This window comes from Babylonia areolata, chromosome 1 (genome assembly GCF_041734735.1).
Source record: "Babylonia areolata isolate BAREFJ2019XMU chromosome 1, ASM4173473v1, whole genome shotgun sequence".
Classification (NCBI taxonomy): domain Eukaryota; kingdom Metazoa; phylum Mollusca; class Gastropoda; order Neogastropoda; family Buccinidae; genus Babylonia; species Babylonia areolata.
The window spans coordinates 82,648,674-82,668,673 of NC_134876.1; the positions used below are offsets into that span (position 1 = coordinate 82,648,674).

General features: G+C 38.4%; 1 protein-coding gene across 1 annotated transcript; it reads right to left on the bottom strand.

The window, feature by feature from the left end:
- Positions 1–4,675: 4,675 nt before the first annotated feature.
- On the bottom strand, positions 4,676–13,869 carry LOC143288328 (S-adenosylmethionine synthase-like). Its single transcript, XM_076596704.1, has 7 exons — positions 13,683–13,869; positions 11,687–11,887; positions 9,976–10,232; positions 9,410–9,628; positions 8,625–8,807; positions 7,805–7,938; positions 4,676–6,135 (listed from the first exon to the last, which is right to left on the bottom strand). The coding sequence occupies exons 1-7, from the start codon at positions 13,807–13,809 to the stop codon at positions 6,033–6,035; spliced, it is 1,224 nt and encodes a 407-aa protein (XP_076452819.1). The 5' UTR covers positions 13,810–13,869; the 3' UTR covers positions 4,676–6,032.
- Between the last annotated feature and the right edge of the window lie 6,131 nt (positions 13,870–20,000).

Sequence of the window (20,000 nt, forward strand, 5' to 3'; positions counted from 1 at the left end):
AAAAACGGGAGGGAATGTTGGTGGATGGGAGGGTAGCTGACGGTCGGTCAGTCAGAATGTGCAATTGATTTCGATCAGTGAATACAACTGAGCCCTTTAAAAAAAAAATATATATATATATATATATATATATTCTCTCTTCATTATCTCCCTTCTGCATGTCTTATTAAAGCCTTTTTTTTAAATTCAAATTTATATATCCATTTGTTTGTTTTTTCTTTATTTTATTCTACTTTATTTTAACTTCAGTGATGAACTTGAGCCCCGCCGTACGGTAATCTAGCACCGCGAGGTGGGTCTACTGATCAGTTGGACGGCATCCACCCACCCCATCCCTTTTCTTTTCTTGTCCGTGTCCATGGTGTCCGTTCGCTTTGAAACTGAAGTTGAAATACAATTTATTTATTTATTTATTTATTCATTTATTTATTTAAGTATTTGTTTATTGAAATGCAGTTTGTTTTGTTCAGTTTTTCTCTGTTTGATTTATTCATCTATTCATTCATCGATTTCAATAAAACAAAATGAAAAGTATGACGTGGTGCATTGAGCTTCGCCAGTACTTATGTATTGAATATAGTTCAAAGCTACACACACCATGCACCGATCCACACCACAGGACAGTGTCTGTGGTTTGAAGCCGACATTGGACTCGTATGCAGTGGTTTAGGGGAAACTACTCCTGCAACAGATGTTCCACGTGCCATGTATTGCACGATTACCTATCTTTGATTTTGGACCGCGGCATCTCACATACCCATTCTATGTGTATAAATCATAAGGGTCGACTGATTCACTGTGTGTGTGTGTGTGTGTGTGTGTGTGTGTGTGTGTGTGTGTGTGTGGACAATCTCAAATATAAACTATGAAATACAAAATATCGGAATGAGTTTTATAAGCATGAGTGGATTTTGACAGCAACATTGTCACACAATGACCAAAACACTATAAAAAAAAATAATAATAATAATTAATTTAAAAAAAAAAAAAATTTTAAGTGAGCAAAACGCTACCCAAAAAAAGTGAGCAAAAAACAGAATTATATAAAATCCGAGGATCTACCCCAATTGGAAGTATTTTCAAGGGGCAGTGTCATCAGTCCCAGGATTCACATACTCGCCTGGCAGTACAAATATGCCCTGAGAATAATTATTATTTATCTCTGTCAGAGTTGAATGGTTACCTAAGCTTGATATGGAATCTCCGTCAAGTTCCAGAGCTTCTCGTCAGAAGGTGTATAAGAATAGTATGCGTTGCATTCTTAATGTTTCTTATCACTTCATTTATACAATGATATTTGTTCAGTTTATTACTTGGTTGATTGGTCTGTTGTTTTTTTGTTGCAAAGTGTACTCCTGATGGGACATAGCTTGCACATGGTAAAGTAACCATGCCCATATCATAACTTTTTTTTTAATCAGACATCAATGCTTTAATTCATTTTTCTATCTATTTATCAACTTAACATTTCTTTCCATACAGAAAAAAATATTTGTCCTATAAAGGAAATCCATGATAAATGTCTAACAATTTTAGGTGAGAGCATCATATTTTGCGGATCTTATGGAGATGAGTCAAAAGAATTAACAAAAATATGCATGGAGACTATAGTGCTAGTTGTTGTTTTTTATGTACACTTGTTACTCTGCAAACTAATAACAATAATGATAATTATCATTATTATTATCATTATTAAACAAAATAGTGGAAGGAAACCTTAAAATGATTTCAGTCCAAAATCCATGCCAGAGAATTCCAGTGATAAAGGATGACTCTTAAACAAAAAAGGCTTGGGTTCATGGATATGATGGCTGCAATTTTTCCATGTTGTGAAAATTTAAGACTGTTGCTATGATATTGCTGATTTGTTTATGGTCTCCGAAGAAAACGTTTTTGCCTTGCTTTTGTTGTTTGTTTTTTTTACCTGTTTTCATTGTGACTCTAATATCAATAAGCAAATATAATTTTCTTCCAGAATTATTGCCTTACCGTCAAATTTATTGATTTTATCTGTTCATTTTACTCAAATGTAAAATATCCAAATTATCATACCTGAGGAAGGGAAATGAGACCTCAGTTGAACCTGAGAAAGGTACAATAATATAGTATTCCTGAAAGAATAGTGTGTAGCATCAATATTTTATTTATTTATTATTATTATTATTACTTTCTAATTCGAAAAAGTAAAGAACTATACATGTGAAGAGTGTCGTGTAAGTTCTGCTAGAGCGTGTGTGTATTACTATAGTTACCTTTGACCTTCAGTCTGTAGCAAAGCATTGCAGTGTTTCCATTAAAAGGAATTGTTGGATAAATTTTACAAATATTTTCCATCCTGACATGTTTGGTTCTTCCACAACTTCAGTGGAGAAATGCTATGTCAACGTTTACCATAGATATACAATCACAAGCACATAAAAATTGTAAATGTGGGACATGTATAACGGATTTTCAAAAAACACCACCTCTCTGCTCTTATCACATGAACACATCCCTTGGGCATCACCCTTGAATTGTATACATGTGATTGTGAGTGCTCTTATGTGTATCAGCTTGTATGCCTGTCTGTACAGGCACACCATCTTGCATTGAGAAAATGTACAGTCAGTGTGTATAAATTGTAATCCTTCGACACAAGCAGCCATACTCTGTATTTATGACTGGAGCCACGTGACTATGAACTAATTCCAGCATGGACTATGGGTTGACATGATTTTTTTTTTTTTCTTTTTTTTTTCATATGTACATGAAAGGGGGCATCAGCAGCTGGTAATAATGTTCTCAACTTTTAGATGTTGGATCGGTGTATTACAAAGTCAAAACAAGAGAGGGAAGGCCTTTAAGACTCGCTTGTGATACACTGAAAAAAAATCCAAGCTTTTTATGTATTGTGTATAATTTCAAAATGTAATGTTTAAGATGAGAAAGATCAGTTTAAAGCGAATTAAGTCCCCTAGCATTAATTACAGAGTAATTTCCCTTTTTTACTATCTGCACCAAAACGTTTACAAAATAAATAAAACTTCCATGCTTAGCAAAAGAAGTTCCTGTTTGAACAAAAAATGATAATAATGACTGCTCTTGTTGTTGGGTCAGAATATCAGATCAAAGTACCAAGTTTAGAGAATACAAAAAATATAAATATAACAGTAAATGCAGTTTGCATATAATTAGGCTTCATTTTTTTTTTTTTTTTTTTTTTGTGCCCATCCCAGAGGTGCAATATTGTTTTAAACAAGATGACTGGAAAGAAATGAATTTTTCCTATTTTTATGCCTAATTTGGTGTCAACTGACAAAGTATTTGCAGAGAAAATGTCAATGTTAAAGTTTACCACGGACACACACACACACAGACAACCGAACACCGGGTTAAAACATAGACTCACTTTGTTTACACAAGTGAGTCAATGAAAGGTTACGTTTTTCTGCCTTCTTCAAAGCAGCAAATAAATTATCCATCTTCAGCAGTAATATACTTACTGTCTGTTACCCAATACAGATCTACCTTCCCTTTTTTGTGACAGGAATATTATTTGTGTGAAGCCAAGGTCAGTTGAGAGAGAGAGAGAGATGGGTTTGGGATTGTAAACTGAGTCTTGGTTTCCTGCAAATGAAATTTTCATAAAACTAGTGATTATTCTTTCATATATAACACATTCTCTAGACTGTTCAGTGTTTGAAATGGGCCTGGAGATGCAGGATTTGGCGCTTCAAGAAAAATGTCCTCTTATTTTTCTTCTTTTTTTTTCCCCTTCTCCTTTTCCAGTCACTAGTGATGTTGGCACTAATTTTTTTCCCTCTGCTATTCAGTGGCATTACGCTCAAGCCACTCATCCTGCATTCATCATTCGCATTCACATCCATGCTCATTTTGTCACAGTACCAGTGCCTGCAGTCCACAGAGAATAATCAATGTTCAGCCACTTTAAAGACTGCTTTAAAGATTCGTCTGCAGTTTCAGTTTCTCAAGGAAGCATCACTGCGTTTGGACAAATCCATGTACGCCACACATCTGCTAAGCAGATGCCTGATGGCAGCATAACCCAACATGCGTGTCAGGCCTTGAGTGCATGCTTGTGTATTTGTGTACCCGTCATATAATCTTGCCAGAGGAAAACACTCGTTGCCATGAGTTCTTTTTCAGAGCTCCAAGTGCCTGCTGCACATGGGACTTCGGTTTATCATCTCCTCCAAAAGACTAGAAGCTAAGTTTGATTTTCCGGTCAACTTTGGAGAAAGGTCGAGACTGGGATTCCAACCCACAACTTCACAGACTCTGTATTGGCAGCTGAGCATCTTGACCATTCTGCCACCTCCCTCCTTCTACACTGCTGCCAAGTCTTCTGTTCTTGTTCAGTATTACTTAGAGTTGATGAAATGTTAAAGAAAAAGTATGCTGTCTTTCAATATTGGAGAAAACATATCTTGACAATGAGATTTTATCCACTTGGCATATATGAACTGGTTGTTTCATGTACCACTAAATGCTAATAATGTTAATAGGAACCCCTGCCGGAGTCTGCACCAGTGGGTCACAGTCAAGTATGTGTAATCAAAAGTAATAGTTTATTCAAATAGCACTTTCAAACCTCTCAAAGCGCTTAACACACACACAGCAGTCAAACACATGCACACACACACACAATTTTGAACACATTCTTTCTGCACACCAGTTCTGAAATATTGTTTCTTTATTCCCCCACTTTTATTCCTTTTTTGCAATAAAAATGCATATTGCTCCCAGTGCAGAAAAGGTAAAATTATCTTTTTCCCTCTAAAATCTACATTACCCACATTTGTGCTACATGCATACTGTTTGGAACAATCCACTTCTGTAGACATCACTCATGAAAGTTCTTCACAAAAGCAACAGCAGAGTCAAATGAAGGCAGGCACAAGGGTCTATCCTACAACATGGCTTTCTTACAGCAGTCAATACATGTCTTTTGTGCATTTCTTTCCATACTGTAACAAATGTGCAACATTATACATCAACTGGTTACAAATATCAGAAGCAATTGCTGAACAGAACACCAATGCTGGAATTGCAAATGACACACATAAAATATCTGTTCAGATCTTAGGCATTTTCACCTTTTTCTTCTATACCTTCTGTTTACACATTCAACACAACCTAACACATCCTTTATCACAAGTTGCATGTAAACAGAGAGAAAAAGACTATATTGCTCTATCAATCCACTCATACAGACATTTTCACTCATGCACACAGTGGAGACCAAATAATGGTCACATACAAGATGACAGAGAGGAGGTACAACAATGTAAAACAGCTGAGCTAAAAAAAAATATCGACAAGCTATCATCAATAAATATTGCCATTATTGTTTCCATTTCAAGAAAAAAAATTTTCAACTATGCAGGTTAGTTTGGGATGTAAGCCCGAGTGTTTATAAAGAGTGCTCTTTTCCATGGAATTTTCATAAACACAAGACAAATGTGCCTTGAATGGAATCAAAGTGGCATGCACATTTGCAATAGCTAGAAGGCGAAAGTCAAGAGAGACAATCAGCAATGGCAGACTCTCCAGAAGGCAAATCTTTCAAGGGACCCCAAGGTCTGGCTGGGTGCCTCTGTCAACCTATCCTTCTAACTACTGTGGCTTACAGGGGAAGACCCCAAATCCCAAGCCCTGTCCACATAATGTAAAATACCAATCACAAATACTGTAACAGGCACAGTAATCATACCGCAATGCGGAATCATAAGAAAAAATCAACAGAACACAGTATGGTGACAACTATATTTGTCGATGGGCATGATTCTGAGCAAAATACGAACTAAACCTTTGTTTGTTAATTCAATGAAGCTTCTGTTATTTCTGTAAATACCCCAACATTTTCACCATGTCACTGTTTTGTTTGTTTGTTTTTCTGGATTTCAAGCGATGGAAGAATTTCACACTGAAACAAATGATTGGAATGCTAAAAGGATGAATTTTCTGAGACCAAGTGCAGCATATTCAGACATTACAACAACAACCATCCACAACAGTTTTTAAAAGTAGTTTTAGAATTTGAGCTTTTTGGGCATTTCCCACGTGAATTCGTTCCTTCCAAAGTGTCCGTAGCAGGCAGTATTCTGGTAGACGGGTTGACGAAGCTTCAGCTCCCTGTAATACAAAAGAAGTTTTCCATGGGTGAAGTTTTAACACAATTATAAAAGAAAAACTGCGCACACACACACACATGATTACAATCATACACATGTGCACCTACTTCTCTCTTTTTTTGATGAGCTTAGTTCACTCAGGAGCATCAAAGCTATTCATAATTAACCACAACTCTCAAATATGAACTTGTGGATTAGCTGATTTTTTTCACACAGAATTAAACACACACACACACAATTTTTTATATGCGTATGAATGATGTAATTTTTTTTTAAAGGTGTTTCCATGAAATGGAACGGATTATATGTAATCACTTAAAACCAGAAGTGCTATTATGCGAACTGCAGTTCCTATCTGCTACACTGTCTGTAGCCCAGCGTTATACCAGGCTGCATAGACAAAATTAGCTTTGCATTGAAAACAAACACTGAGATATCAAAAAGAAATACAGATCAAATGAACACATACCAATCTGCAATATAAATGTTATAGTGTGTCAGGGGCCTATGGTGGAAGAGTGGGATTTTCTCAGACACACTGCTCACTGATGGACCCCTCCTTCCTACCTCCCTACTCTTCTCCCCCCCACCCCCCATCCATGGCATCTATCCCCACCAACACCCCTCCCCATACCCTCTCTCCCTTCCCCCTCTTCCCTTGGCCAAGTGCAGAGGGAGCAAGTTACCAAGAAATACTAAGTAAAGATGGTATCTCCTCTGACCATTCTCTTCCAATACACACCCCTGCCCTTTTCCCTTCCACTTCCATCACCCTCAACCCCCCCCCCCCCCCCCAACCCCCCTCCATACCCCCCATGTCGATCTCTGGCAGGATGGCATCTGCCTCAATGGTCATCACATGGTGTGGTGTGTTTATCATGAGCTGTTTAGAACAGAATCAGGGCTGGGCGATCTTTCCTCCTCCTTCCCTTCCTCTTTTCATCACCCCCCCTCCCCTCCCCTCCCCTTCTCCTTGACAATGCTGCGTTCTGTGAGAAAAGTGTTGGATGTGCAAGTCTAGCATCGCTGGTCCCAGACTGGTCTGTTAACTTCAGCCAATTGGAAACATTCTGGGTCAGAAGATAGTTTGCATACAGCGCCAGCTTGTGAAGAGGATAAAATGAATAGGCAAGTGGGGTTTCTTTCTTTTTCCTTGCTTGGAGCAGGCCAGGAGGGCCAGACGGTCAAGACAATACCATGGGGGCTGTGTGCTGTTAAGTTAGAGAAATAAACACCTCAATTCATCTTTCTAAAAGACCCTGCTGTGGTACGAGGAGAGAGTGGATTGTGCACCTATCCTCTGCCTGTTATCCTACTCTACCCCTTCTCTATTCTACCCCTTCCCCCACCACTACTACCCCTTTTTAACACAAATATAGACAAATCATCAATACAAATGTTTATGGTAACCTTTGGCACCTCTGTACAAGTTAATAAGTGTCATCTTTGGCAGAAGTCATAAAGCTGACATTTACTCTCACCAGTATGAATTAAAAGTTAACAAATAATTCTATAAAATAAAAACAGAAAACTGATGTCATCAGTGAGAGTGTAATCCATGGCTGATATTATAAACAGAAGCAATGTAACTATTGTAAGTGTTAAAAGTATAAGTCAGTTCATAACTGAATCAAATAACTGAAAGCTAATATCATGTATGACAAACTCACTTGACAATACAGCCTGGTCGAAGATCAAAGTTATTCTTCACAATGTTGAGAAGTTCAGACTCAGATTTCTTTGATGTTCCATAGCTGAAGACAGTGACTGACAATGGTTGTGCAATGCCAATAGCATAGGACACCTGCACACATAAGTATCAAAAACCAATTAAGTGCACATGTTTTAATATGATACACCCTAGCACCACTTACATCAATGTTGCTGTATATACATCTCATAAAATTTTGTACATGCCAACAGATTTTATTTATAAGTTTGAGATTTGATTTTACTACAAACCTTGCATAAAAAAAAATCAAAACATAGCAACAACTTCAATAAAATCAGAGAAAGCTTTTCAGTACTGATTTTATTGTAAACTTTCCTTCTATCCCACATGCTGACTTGCAGTCAAAATGTTACACAAATTGACCGCTTGAGAAACCAGTTTCACTTACTAAAGTATTCATTTGCCTCAACATCCTGTCATGTATACTAAATATTCCCCTTCAATTACTAAGTATAATGCTTCTGTTTCTGGTCCAATTTCATTGAGCAACAGCAAATGTCTCCCCTGATGATTGACAGTCTTGAATTCTTTTTCAAGTGCTACTCATTTTGGATAATGTTTTGTCTGCACTAGTGGGTCACGGTTAAGTATGTGTAATTAAACAAAGATTCAACTCATTCCACCATGCAAAAACAAAAAAGAGACAAAAACAATAAAAAAAAAAATTTTTAATTTAAGTCCAAAGAATCAAAATTCTCCAGCAACTGTCGCAAACAACAGAAAAGAATAATCTCAAGAATTTCTGGCTCCATCCTCACCTGCACCAGAACACGCTTGCAGAGACCAGCCTTGACCAGAGACTTGGCCACCCATCGTGCAGCATATGCAGCAGAACGATCTACTTTGGAGAAGTCTTTGCCAGAGAAGGCACCGCCACCATGAGCGCCCCAGCCTCCGTATGTGTCAACAATGATCTTACGGCCTGTCAGACCAGCGTCTCCCTGAAACACACACCATTAAGACCACTGATGTAATGATTTTAACTAAATGTTATACTGATACAAACGAAACATCAATGTAAGAATGGTGGCCATAATACCAACAAAAAAAAACTAGTTTGCAAGATAATAAACACTAAAGCATTCAATATGCTTGCCCTCTGTAAAAGCAAAATTCAAACAATCCTCTTTCTTCTTCTCATTGATTTATAGTCTATTCACTACAAAGTGATTCATTCACACACGCATTCATTCATTTAATGCACACTAAGACTGAATGATAGTAGCAAATGAAGTGGCAAGTACTATCATACTGCAGAATTGTTTTACAGTACACACAACTCAAAAGCATGCTGACATCTTTTAAGTTTCAATATCTAGAAACAAATCCTTTCTTCACAGTATTTACAGGAACACTCTGTGCATGTTCATGTATGTAAATGTCCATAAGCATGCATTTGTTGGTCAGTGGTAATCTGCATGTCAGTGATTTTCCTTCTTCCCTCCCTCAGACATGAATTTTTTGCAAGATCCCAGAGGTCCTTATGACGTAAACATTCACAGTTTGATAAGCAAATCCCTCTGTCCCCAAAACTCTTGCCCACCTGAGGACCGCCGATGATGAACTTTCCAGAGGGCTGCAGATGGAAAACAGTGCGCTCATCCAGGTATTTGGAGGGGATGACAGTCTTGATGACCTTCTCCATCAGTTCCTTTCTCAGGCGTTCCATGGTGACTGTCTCGTCATGCTGAGCGGAGATCACGACTGTGTGGACACGAATGGGGACTGCCGCTCCTTTGATGTACCGGTACTCCACCGTCACCTGGATCAAACAACAATTGAGGAGGCTGTAAAACATGACAGTGACACCACAGATGCATCATTCAAGGTGTGTCTGTGGTTATTCTCTTTCACTCTCACAGTCCTTACTGTCCTTTTTGCATACATTGACCACGGATACCCCAATTCAGAGAAACAACAACGTTTTTCCCTTAAATATATCAAGGTGTACCAATGAGAAAATTATATAAACATTTCAATCATTGAGAAAAAGAATAAAGTATCACTTTGCTGGTACATCTCAAATCTATTTCATTCTCTCTACCTGTTCTTATCTCTTCTTGAATTATGTGTATTTTTTCTCTTCTCAGTGATGCTGTGTACACACACCTGTGTTTTTGTGTCTGGTCGGGCCCAAGGCAGCTGCCCGTTGCGTCGGAGCTCTGCAATTTTAGCATTCAGCTGATGGGACAGCACAACAGTCAGGGGCATGCACTCCTCTGTCTCATCTGTTGCGTAGCCAAACATGAGACCTTGATCACCAGCACCAATGTTGTCATCATCACGCTCCAGATGCACACCCTGTGCAATGTCAGGGCTCTGCTCTTCCAGGGCGATCAGCACATTGCATGTCTTGTAGTCAAAGCCTGCACAATGATAGTGTGTCAAGTCAACTTTATTATCTCCATTGGTAAAAAAAAAAAAAAAAAAGTACTGGTCTGCTTAGTATATGTTCTGCCTTTTTATCACTTTTTTAAAATAACATATAGTTTCTCTTCTTCATTCTTGAAATAATACTAAATGTTTGTCTATTTTTTCCCTTCAATCTCAGTCCCTTCCATCTCAGTACTGTTGCATGAATTCTCTCTCTCTCTCTATGTGTGTGTGTGTGTGTGTGTGTGTGTGTGTGTGTATATATCTAACAAACTCTGTGTCCGAAAATATGATTGTTTGCAGATATCAATATAAGCATCACCAAGCAAGGAAATTACACAATGTTGAGAAAATCTATTATATTTCTGCAGACATTTAAGAAAAGTGCACATTTCTAAAAAGCACTGAAATATTCTCTTTTTTTCATTTAGTCCCGAGTCTAAACAATTACACACACACACACACATTTTTACTCAGTATTTGTTACTTGGACACTTTCAAAAAAAAGGGATGGGGGGCTGTATAGTCTAGTAATTGGTACAATGAAGGGCAGAGAGAAAAGATTCATCACATAAATATCTGTGATTAAAAAGACACAAGCAAAACAAATTTTTTTTTAATAAAAAAAAAAAAAAAAAAGGTTTCATTTCAAACAGTAGCTTTGTGTCAAAGTTGTCCTCATAACAGAATCTTTTCTGACTCCTCGGTCATCATGTTTTTGACAGTCTAAGGTGTATTTCAACCACACTAAAAACCACAAAGGCATAAACGATGTAAACATAAACAATGAAGGAAGAAAATTATTTTCTTATCTGTAGACTAAAAATACCATATCATATTTCTGACAGATATAAACTACAAAACATACACACACATAAATATGATAAACAGAAACACCGGTGCATCTGCAATGTAAACCAAAAGTACGCAAAGGGGGAAGGAGAAAAAAAATCAATACTGGCATATGCTAACGGTGACAAGACAAAAAACACTGTGTGACTGTCGATGAAAGGTTTTGTTCACACATCAGCGTGTGACTTTCGTTTTGTTTTTTTGGTTCCTTTTCAAATGATGTGGCTAGAACACTAGTAACACTTTTAGATATTTACTTTAACAACAAACAAATATTTCATCCCAATGTATTCTGGTCTAAATACTATTTTTTCAACCCATAAAACTACAATCTACATGCTAACAATGAAAAAACATAAAATATGTCCAACAAAAAGCAAAACAATCAAACCAGTTCAGATCAAGGAGGATATCAAAAAGACGGAGACAACAGACTGATGGTGACAAATACCTGATGATTGTCACATAATTCAGAAGTTTCACCTCAGTTTTCATAGTTCAAATTCTGAACCAACAAAGCAACTAATAATGACTGAATCATTCAATGGTGGAAAGATGGATTAGCAATTAAATTCATTTCTGAAAACAGACCCACCTTTAGACGAATCATCATAGCCAATCTGCTTGATGGCACCTCGGATGACTTCCTGGTAGTCAACGTTGGCTTTGGACGAAATCTCCCCACACACCAGCACCATTCCAGTCTTGGTCACCGTCTCACATGCAACTTTCGCATTGGGGTCCTGCTTCAAGTGCGCATCCAGGATGGCGTCACTGATTTGATCACAGATTTTGTCTGGAACAAAACAACAATGATACATAAAACAATAAATCATATAACTGTTTCTAGAAACCACAAGAATTCATGGTGGGGGGTCAGGAAGAGGGGAGCAGGAGTAGGTGGGGGGGCTTTCCAAACATTGTTTAAAAAGTTACTGACTGATGTAATAAATAAAAATGCTTGAAGTTACTGATCAATGTAAAAATAAGCAAACCGTTTTTGTAATCAATATAAAAATAAACACTCACTCACTCTTCTTCAACCTGCCTTAAACCGACCACAAAATCCTTCCTCAAATCTTAATTCTGTTTAACCCAGCCACCCCTCTAACTCTCTCAGGACATAAAGGATTTTTGATGACATAAAAGATTTTTGATGACAATAGTGTGGTAAATCCACAACCCATTCAAATGGAAATCATACTGAACCACACTGCATTGAAATTTGTCAAAACGCCCACATATTTCACTGCTTCAGAGCTTGATTTGCACAAATTTTAAATGTAATAGAATACAATATCTACCTGCCAGCCTAGTCTGTCTTTCAAAGTGTGACCAGAAATTATCCAAATTTTCAAGCAATAATAAAAGGATAAGTACAAAGAAAAAAACTTTAAAATAAAGGGAAAAGATAAAAGAAGGGACACACACACACACACACACACACACACAGAGAATAAATTAGTAAGTTGAATAAATGAATGAATAGATGGATAACTACAATTTATCCAGCAAAAATGCTTCAGCTTTTTTGTGACTTGTGAACATATTGTGCACAACATTTAATTAACTTTTTTTTTTAGTTTTACTAAATTCACTTTGTTTTAAAATTCAGACAGACCCAGATCAAGAGAGAGACAGAGACAAAGACAGAAGATAGAGGAAAACAGAAACAGAGACCGAGAAAAATCAAGCTCAAAGGGTTTTTTGTTGTTGTTGTTTTTTCCTTTTTTTAAGATGTAGGTCAGTATTAGGCTTTTTAGTTTTGTTCAGTTTAGTTTGTTTTGTTTCATTATTAGTTTGGTTTGGTTTTCACCTCTATCACCACACTGACTGCTTTTTTCCCATGAAAAATTGAGGTTTACATCAGGGAGGCATAGGAGCGTTGGGATGGAGGTAGGGGTTATTAAACATAATATTTTATTACACAATTTACAGTCAATTAGTATCACTCTAGACTGATGTACAGATTTTCACTTTTTTTCTTCTTTTTATCATACATTTATACAGTCATGTGATATTCATGTTTGTGTGTGTGTGTGTGTGTGTGTGTGTGCATGAGCGCAATCAGTTTCTGGTCCACTCATCTGATTTTCTCTAATTAATCTAAATGTACTCAACGTGTTATCCATCTAACAATACACTTTGAGATGTTCCCTCAATAGAAATTTAAGGTTCCCCCATAGTCACATTAACTTGTTCTGCAGTTTTGAAATATCAATCTACTTGTACTTTTCTTAAGCTAGCATTAAACTTTGAGTCACAAATCCACCAATTAAACGTACGCCCTTTTAGTTCGATTGTTATTAGATCTTTTGAGTTAAAACTGTCTATGGAAAGCGAAACCAAAGAACACCTAATTATTAACGTTGTTACTGATCACGCTCACCCCCCGCTCAGTCTATTTCCCTGATCACAAAAATAAAAACTTAAACAGATTCCACGTAATTTTTTTTTCAGCAAGACTACCTTACGCCCTACGGAACTATGTTGTGGCTTGTTTTCTGTTTTGTTTTGTTTTTTTCTTTTTTTAGAAACTGAGACGCGCGAAAATACTGCACATTCACAGAGAAAACATGCATGGTTCCTACCTGGGTGTCCCTCTCCCACAGACTCCGAGGTGAACAGGAACGAACCGATGTCATCCTGGCTGCATTCTTCTGCATAGTGATGGTTAATTTCCTTGTAATGGTTGACACCGTTGCCGTTGATAGACATGTTTGTTTCTTGTCTTTCCGTTTAAGCACTCTCTAAGTGTGGAAAAGAGGCAGATTGTGAGGGAGCACTTTGCTAAATAGGCCTTCCTGTGTCACGTGACTTATCCACCGCGGCCGCAGATTGGTTACAGATGGAAACATGGCTGAGCATAAACTTGTCCACGCCCAGGGTTGCCAACTTGGAGATTTCCATCAAATGGGTGATTTTCCGCAAATCATATCGCTGTTTGAGTATCCGACTATCAGTATTACAAGAACGATTCCCACGTGTTCATGCATATATTCAAGGATTCACGCAACTTATGTGTGTTTTCGCTCAACCAACAAACAAGTTTCGAGAAACCCAATCGACCTTGTGCAGACGATTCCATTATGCAATGTTCGTCTGCTTAGCTTATACGGGGCCAAGGCTGATTGAATTCGGGGTCATGAAAATAGGCATGAAGCGGAAGCCACAATGTCTTGACCAAAACATAATTGTTAACCACGTGGTGAAAGCGCAGTCGGACAGTTGGTCAGGCATGTGCTCGAGAGTCAAAATTATTTGCACGTATCGTAGTTGGCCAAGGCTCCCTGCTCGGAGACAGTATGCTTGTTTTCTTTTTTTCTTTTTCTTTTTTTTTTTTCAAAATAGTTTTTATCGGCGACTCTGCATGTCAGCCTGTTTGCTTTCGCTCAATGTAAACGTACAAATATTTTAAGTGCAGCATGCCTTCAGGCACCATGTAGATTCGATTCACACCGAATTGCACGAAAGTTGTTTAGGTATATATTTATAACCGCCAGCCGTTAGAGTGTGTACCCATTCAGCTGCACAACAAAACTATTTTCCATTGCCTTTATTCGTCCTTGATTGAAATGGCCATTTTTGTGGCTGCCACAAGTTGTGAACACGACAATTATAGTTTTTATGTTATTCATCTGGCTTTGTCGAGTTTTATTAATTTCCGCCGGTTTGCTTATATATGCTGCAAAAATGAAAACCACACACACACACACACACACACACACACACACACACACACACACACACACACATTGCAGTTCTCTTTTCCTGTCTGTCTCCACATTACTGGCTTCATTTTTTTTTTTTTTTTTTTTTTAACAGGCATATGAATCGCAGAGGGACATACACTAGTTAGAGAGAGAGGGATCAAATGAGTCAGTGAAACAGTTCATTGAATACAAGTTATATCACTGAGTATATAATCGATCAATGGTTTGATTGTGTATGAGAGAGAATGCAAACTTACTTTTTATTTAGTGTGTGTGTGGTCAGTTCGCTTCTTTCCGACCCGGGCGGGTATACTGTCCAGCGCGTGTGTGTACGTGTGTCTGTGTGCCTGTGTTTCCGAGTGAGTCTCTGTGTGTATGTCTGTGCCTGTCTCTGCGTCTGAGTCTGTGTCTGTGTGAGTCTGTAGTGCCATTACGTGGTATAAATGAGCAAAGGCGCTTAAAAAAAAAAAAAAAAAAAAAGAGCGACGCATGCAGTTTCATTCTTACACCCTGTGCTTGATCGAACGTACGCTTTAATTACCAACTAGCCTGACAGAATTCAGGTAGCGTCACTCAGTGCATGAGAACCCAAACGCTGAAAGACATGCAACTTCACTCCAACATGCAAGTCATGATTCGATAGCACTTGTTTAGCCGGCTCACAAACAGTATGTCATGAACACGGCAACCTACCCTACCGGCGGCGATTAATTATTGAGCTTCAGGCCTCAGGACTGAAAACAGCTGATTCATACACAAGACCTACATATGGAATCAGTGTAGTCGATTTCGTCCGGTGTTTGCATTTCAGAGGCATAAAATTCGAAGTAGATTCGTACAATTCTATATGGGGTGGGTGAGAGTGGAAGCAAGTCGGTGTTTGCATTTCAGAGGCATAAAATCCAAAGTAGGCTGGTATAATGGGGTGGGTGAGAGTGGGAGCAACTGAGTAGATGTATGCATTTCAGAAGCATTTGATTCAAAGTAGGTAGGCCGCGGGGAGCAAGAGAGAGAGAGCTAGAGTGGGGTAAAGAGCGTCCGGTTCTGTTTTTTTCAGTTGTTGGTTGTTGTTTTTTAATGGGACCACGAACACGCTTGACTGACTGCGACGAAAACAGAACAAAACCTGTTTTGAAACACGGTTCGCTGAAGTCCACAATAATACTACCAGCAGTCTTAGCAGACGACTGAAGTCTTTCGCAGTCTGTCGGTTTAGCAGTAGTAACACATAGCGACGAACACGAACACCCTTATAAATTCAGTCTTTAGTCCCAGTCTCGATGACATACGTCAACCTTCATCTGAGTACACAGTCAATGGAATTCCAGAGTTTTGAGGCTACTCTTTGGCATCGTACTAGAGTGGCGTATGTGGCCCGGTGCACACACACACACACACACACACACACACACACACACACACACACACACATGTACGCACATACGCACACACACTAGGCTCATGCATGCACACATATTTATACGCACGCACGCACACACACTCACGCACGCACACCCACTCACATATTCATACGCATACACACACACGTGCGCACCCCGGCGTCTAAAAACACGTAAAACTGAACCGTCTCAGTCGGGAAACACGCACACATGCGCGCGCGCTATAAACACACGATACACACACCGCTGTGCATGAATGCGCGCTTAGACACGCTCTTTGTATGGGGCATACTCGAGTGGACTCATTCATCTGATGATATTGTGTTTTGTAAAACACCCTTGATCTACCACGGTCAGTGTAAGTATGAGCGCGCGCGCATGCGGACACACACATACACACACACACACACACACACACACACACACACACACACACACACACACACGTTTCAAGTTTCATGTTTTAATTATCCTTTTACTCCTATTGGAGTATGGAGGATTACTGCAAAATAATATTTTCGTGCCCAGAACAAACATTTCCAAATACACAACAATGTCACATAAAAGTTGAGAAAACACAAATGTCTTTTGACTCCAGAAGTATAGCTAGGCAACATTTGCAAATCTAATCATCTTACTTACAGCTAAAATGACTTTTTTGCCTCCTTTGAGCATATTACAAAAAATTAAAACCGATTTTGGAGACAAATATTTTTTAGGAACATATCTATTTCGTAGCTGATCATAATTGGGACATTCCATTATAAAATGAAACTCATCACCAATCACAGACATGTTACAAAACTTACAAAGCCGTAACTCTCGTGGTATGCCTTTGTGTCTCCCTGTTTCTATTTCCAGCTTATGATTACTACTTCGAAATCTGAAGAAGCTGATAACGTAATTATCAGGCATTTGACTTATATATTTTTCTCTACCAAATCCACTTTTGAAATTTCGATAAAACAAACATTTACTACTCGCCTCTAGAGCATGTCTCAATAGATTTTGAAAACTATCTATCAAAGCAATGTTAACATTATTGCAGAAAGATTCCCTCTCCAAGAAGAATTGAGCATCCCAAACACAGTCATACCTGCTTCTATTAAAATTTGTCTGATACAACTCATCCATTTTGAAGAATAAATACCATTTCGATATAAGACAAGTAATATCAAATATATTTTCCCAGAATATTTTTCTGTGTTTGATATCACTAAGCTGGTCCAAAATCGAACTAATCTCACTTTCACTAAGACACTAATTGAATAAATACCAGTTTCTCCATAAACAATTTGGGTCATTGTATTTCTGTTCAGTTTGAACAAGCGTTTCGAAAATTTCAATTCTAATTTTTCAAATATATCTACATTTTCATAACTCCATATTTCTTCACCATACAACAAAATAGGAACAATCATAGACTGGTACATGGCCAGAATGATATGTAAAGGTAAATCTTGATTTCTGGCTGACTGAAGTAACGAAAACATAGCTTTTTGGCCCTGTTCATAAATCTTTTCTTTTTTTCTTTTTTTTTAGCTTTGTAAAAAGTTCCGTTTCTACTAAATTCGATGCCAAGATATTTAAAAGAATCGACAACATCCAAACATGCATCACCAAACTTAAAAACAGGCTTTAGCTTGTTTGTAGAATTAAATATCATCACTTTAGTTTTCTTTACATTGACCACTAGTTTCCATTTTAAACAATATTTCTGAAAAACATTGAGGGACTGTTGTAATCCATCTTTCGTCTCTGAAATTAAAATTGTGTCATCTGCATACAACAGTACAAATAATCGCATGTAATTATCTAACTCTGAAGTGTTAACATTCAATAAAAGATCAACAGATGGACTCTGATGTTCAGTCAAATACAACTCTAAATCATTGAGATGCAGAGAAAAAAGCAAAGGCGAGAGATTTTCTCCTTGTCGTACACCCTTACAAATGCTAAAGAAATCAGATTTTTCACCATTTGAAAACACACATGACTTAATTCTATCATACATGTTCATTATGACACGAAAAATTTTACCATTCACGCCTTCATGAACAAGTTTTTGCCATAACCAACTTCTCCAAACTGAATCAAAGGCTTTTTTAAAATCAACAAAAGCACAGTAAAGTTTCTTCTTTTTCATGGAGAAAATATCAATTGGTGATTTCAAAACAAACATTTGATCTAATGTAGAATGGGACTGTCTAAATCCTGCTTGGGCTCCTGAAAGTATATTGTTTACATTGATACAATCAGTCAGTCTAGCATTTAACACTGTAATGAATAGTTTTCCAACACAGCTGAGCAAAGTTATTCCACAGTCAAGTGTATCACCTTTGCCTTTATACAATGGCAATATCAAGCCGGATACCCATTTTTCTGGTACAACACCTTCGTCCAGTATCTTGTTAAATAATTTACAGTATGTTTCTGTCAGCAAAGGAGCGCTGTTAAAGATATATTCATTACGAATCATGTCTTCACCAGCACTTTTGCCTTTCTTCAGTCTTTTGATAGTAATTTCATCTTCAGTAATACATGCATTTAGAATATCATCATTATCCTCTAAATTGATCATGTGCATTGCCGTTGTACTGTCAATATGTTTATTATCATTAACACACACACACACACACACACACACACACACACACACACACACACACACACACACACACACACACACACACACACACACACACACACACACACACACACACACACACACACACACACACACACACACACACGCGCATTTTACAGCTGAGATTCGCGTCTAAAATCGTCCACGCAAATGATCACAGGTAGCCGGAAAACCAGTTCTCTCCGGTTGCGGACAGGGGCATGACCCCAGCAGGCATATCACATGCTGACTTTTTTTCGCCCTGGTTTGAAGAAAGTAAAACTAAAACAACAACAACAAAAACGCTTGAAAACAGATATGCATGCTGTGTGAAGTATTGGTTTTAAAAGAAATACTGATTTATCTTCGGTATCAAATAAGTGACATCTTCAGTTAGTAAGATTAATTGTCCTTCTTCTTTCTTAAATTCAGGATAAACATGCAACAGCTTTTGGAGACAGAGACAAACAGACAGACAAACAGACTGTGTGTGTGTGTGTGTGTGTGTGTGTGTGTGTGTGTGAGAGAGAGAGAGAGAGAGAGAGAGGGGGGGGGGGGGGGCAGGGAAGGGGGTTGCGGGTGTGTGCATTCTCATCTCATCTCATCATCTCATCTATCCCTTGACCCGTGGGTGGGTCGTTGGGGCACCATGGATGACTGCCTGGTCAGCTCGCGCCACCTGCCTCGGTCCTCAGCGGCCCTTTGAGTTGTGGCAAATGGCAGGCCCGTCCACTCTTTGATGTTGTCCTCCCACCGCTTTCTCTGTCTGCCTCTCTTCCTCCTTCCTTGTACGGTACCCTGCAGGATGGTCTTGGCTAGGCCGTCTGATCGTGTGACGTGTCCATACCAGCGGAGCTTGCGTTCCTTCACTGTGGTTAGCAGGTCTTTGAATGGGCCAATGGCGTTTTGGACTCTTCTTTTCACTTCCTCATTTGTGATGTGGTCTTTGTATGTAATGTTCAGGATCTTGCGGAAGCATCTCATTTCCAGGGCCTGGATTCTTCTCTGGAGTTCTGCAGTGAGGGTCCAGGATTCGCAAGCGTATAGAAATATTGAGAAGATGAGGGAGCGCATTAGTCTGATTTTGGACGAGAGGGAGATCTTTTTGTCTTTCCATATAGTCTTCAATCGACTCAGTGCGGCAGTAGTCTGCGCGATTCTGGACAGGAC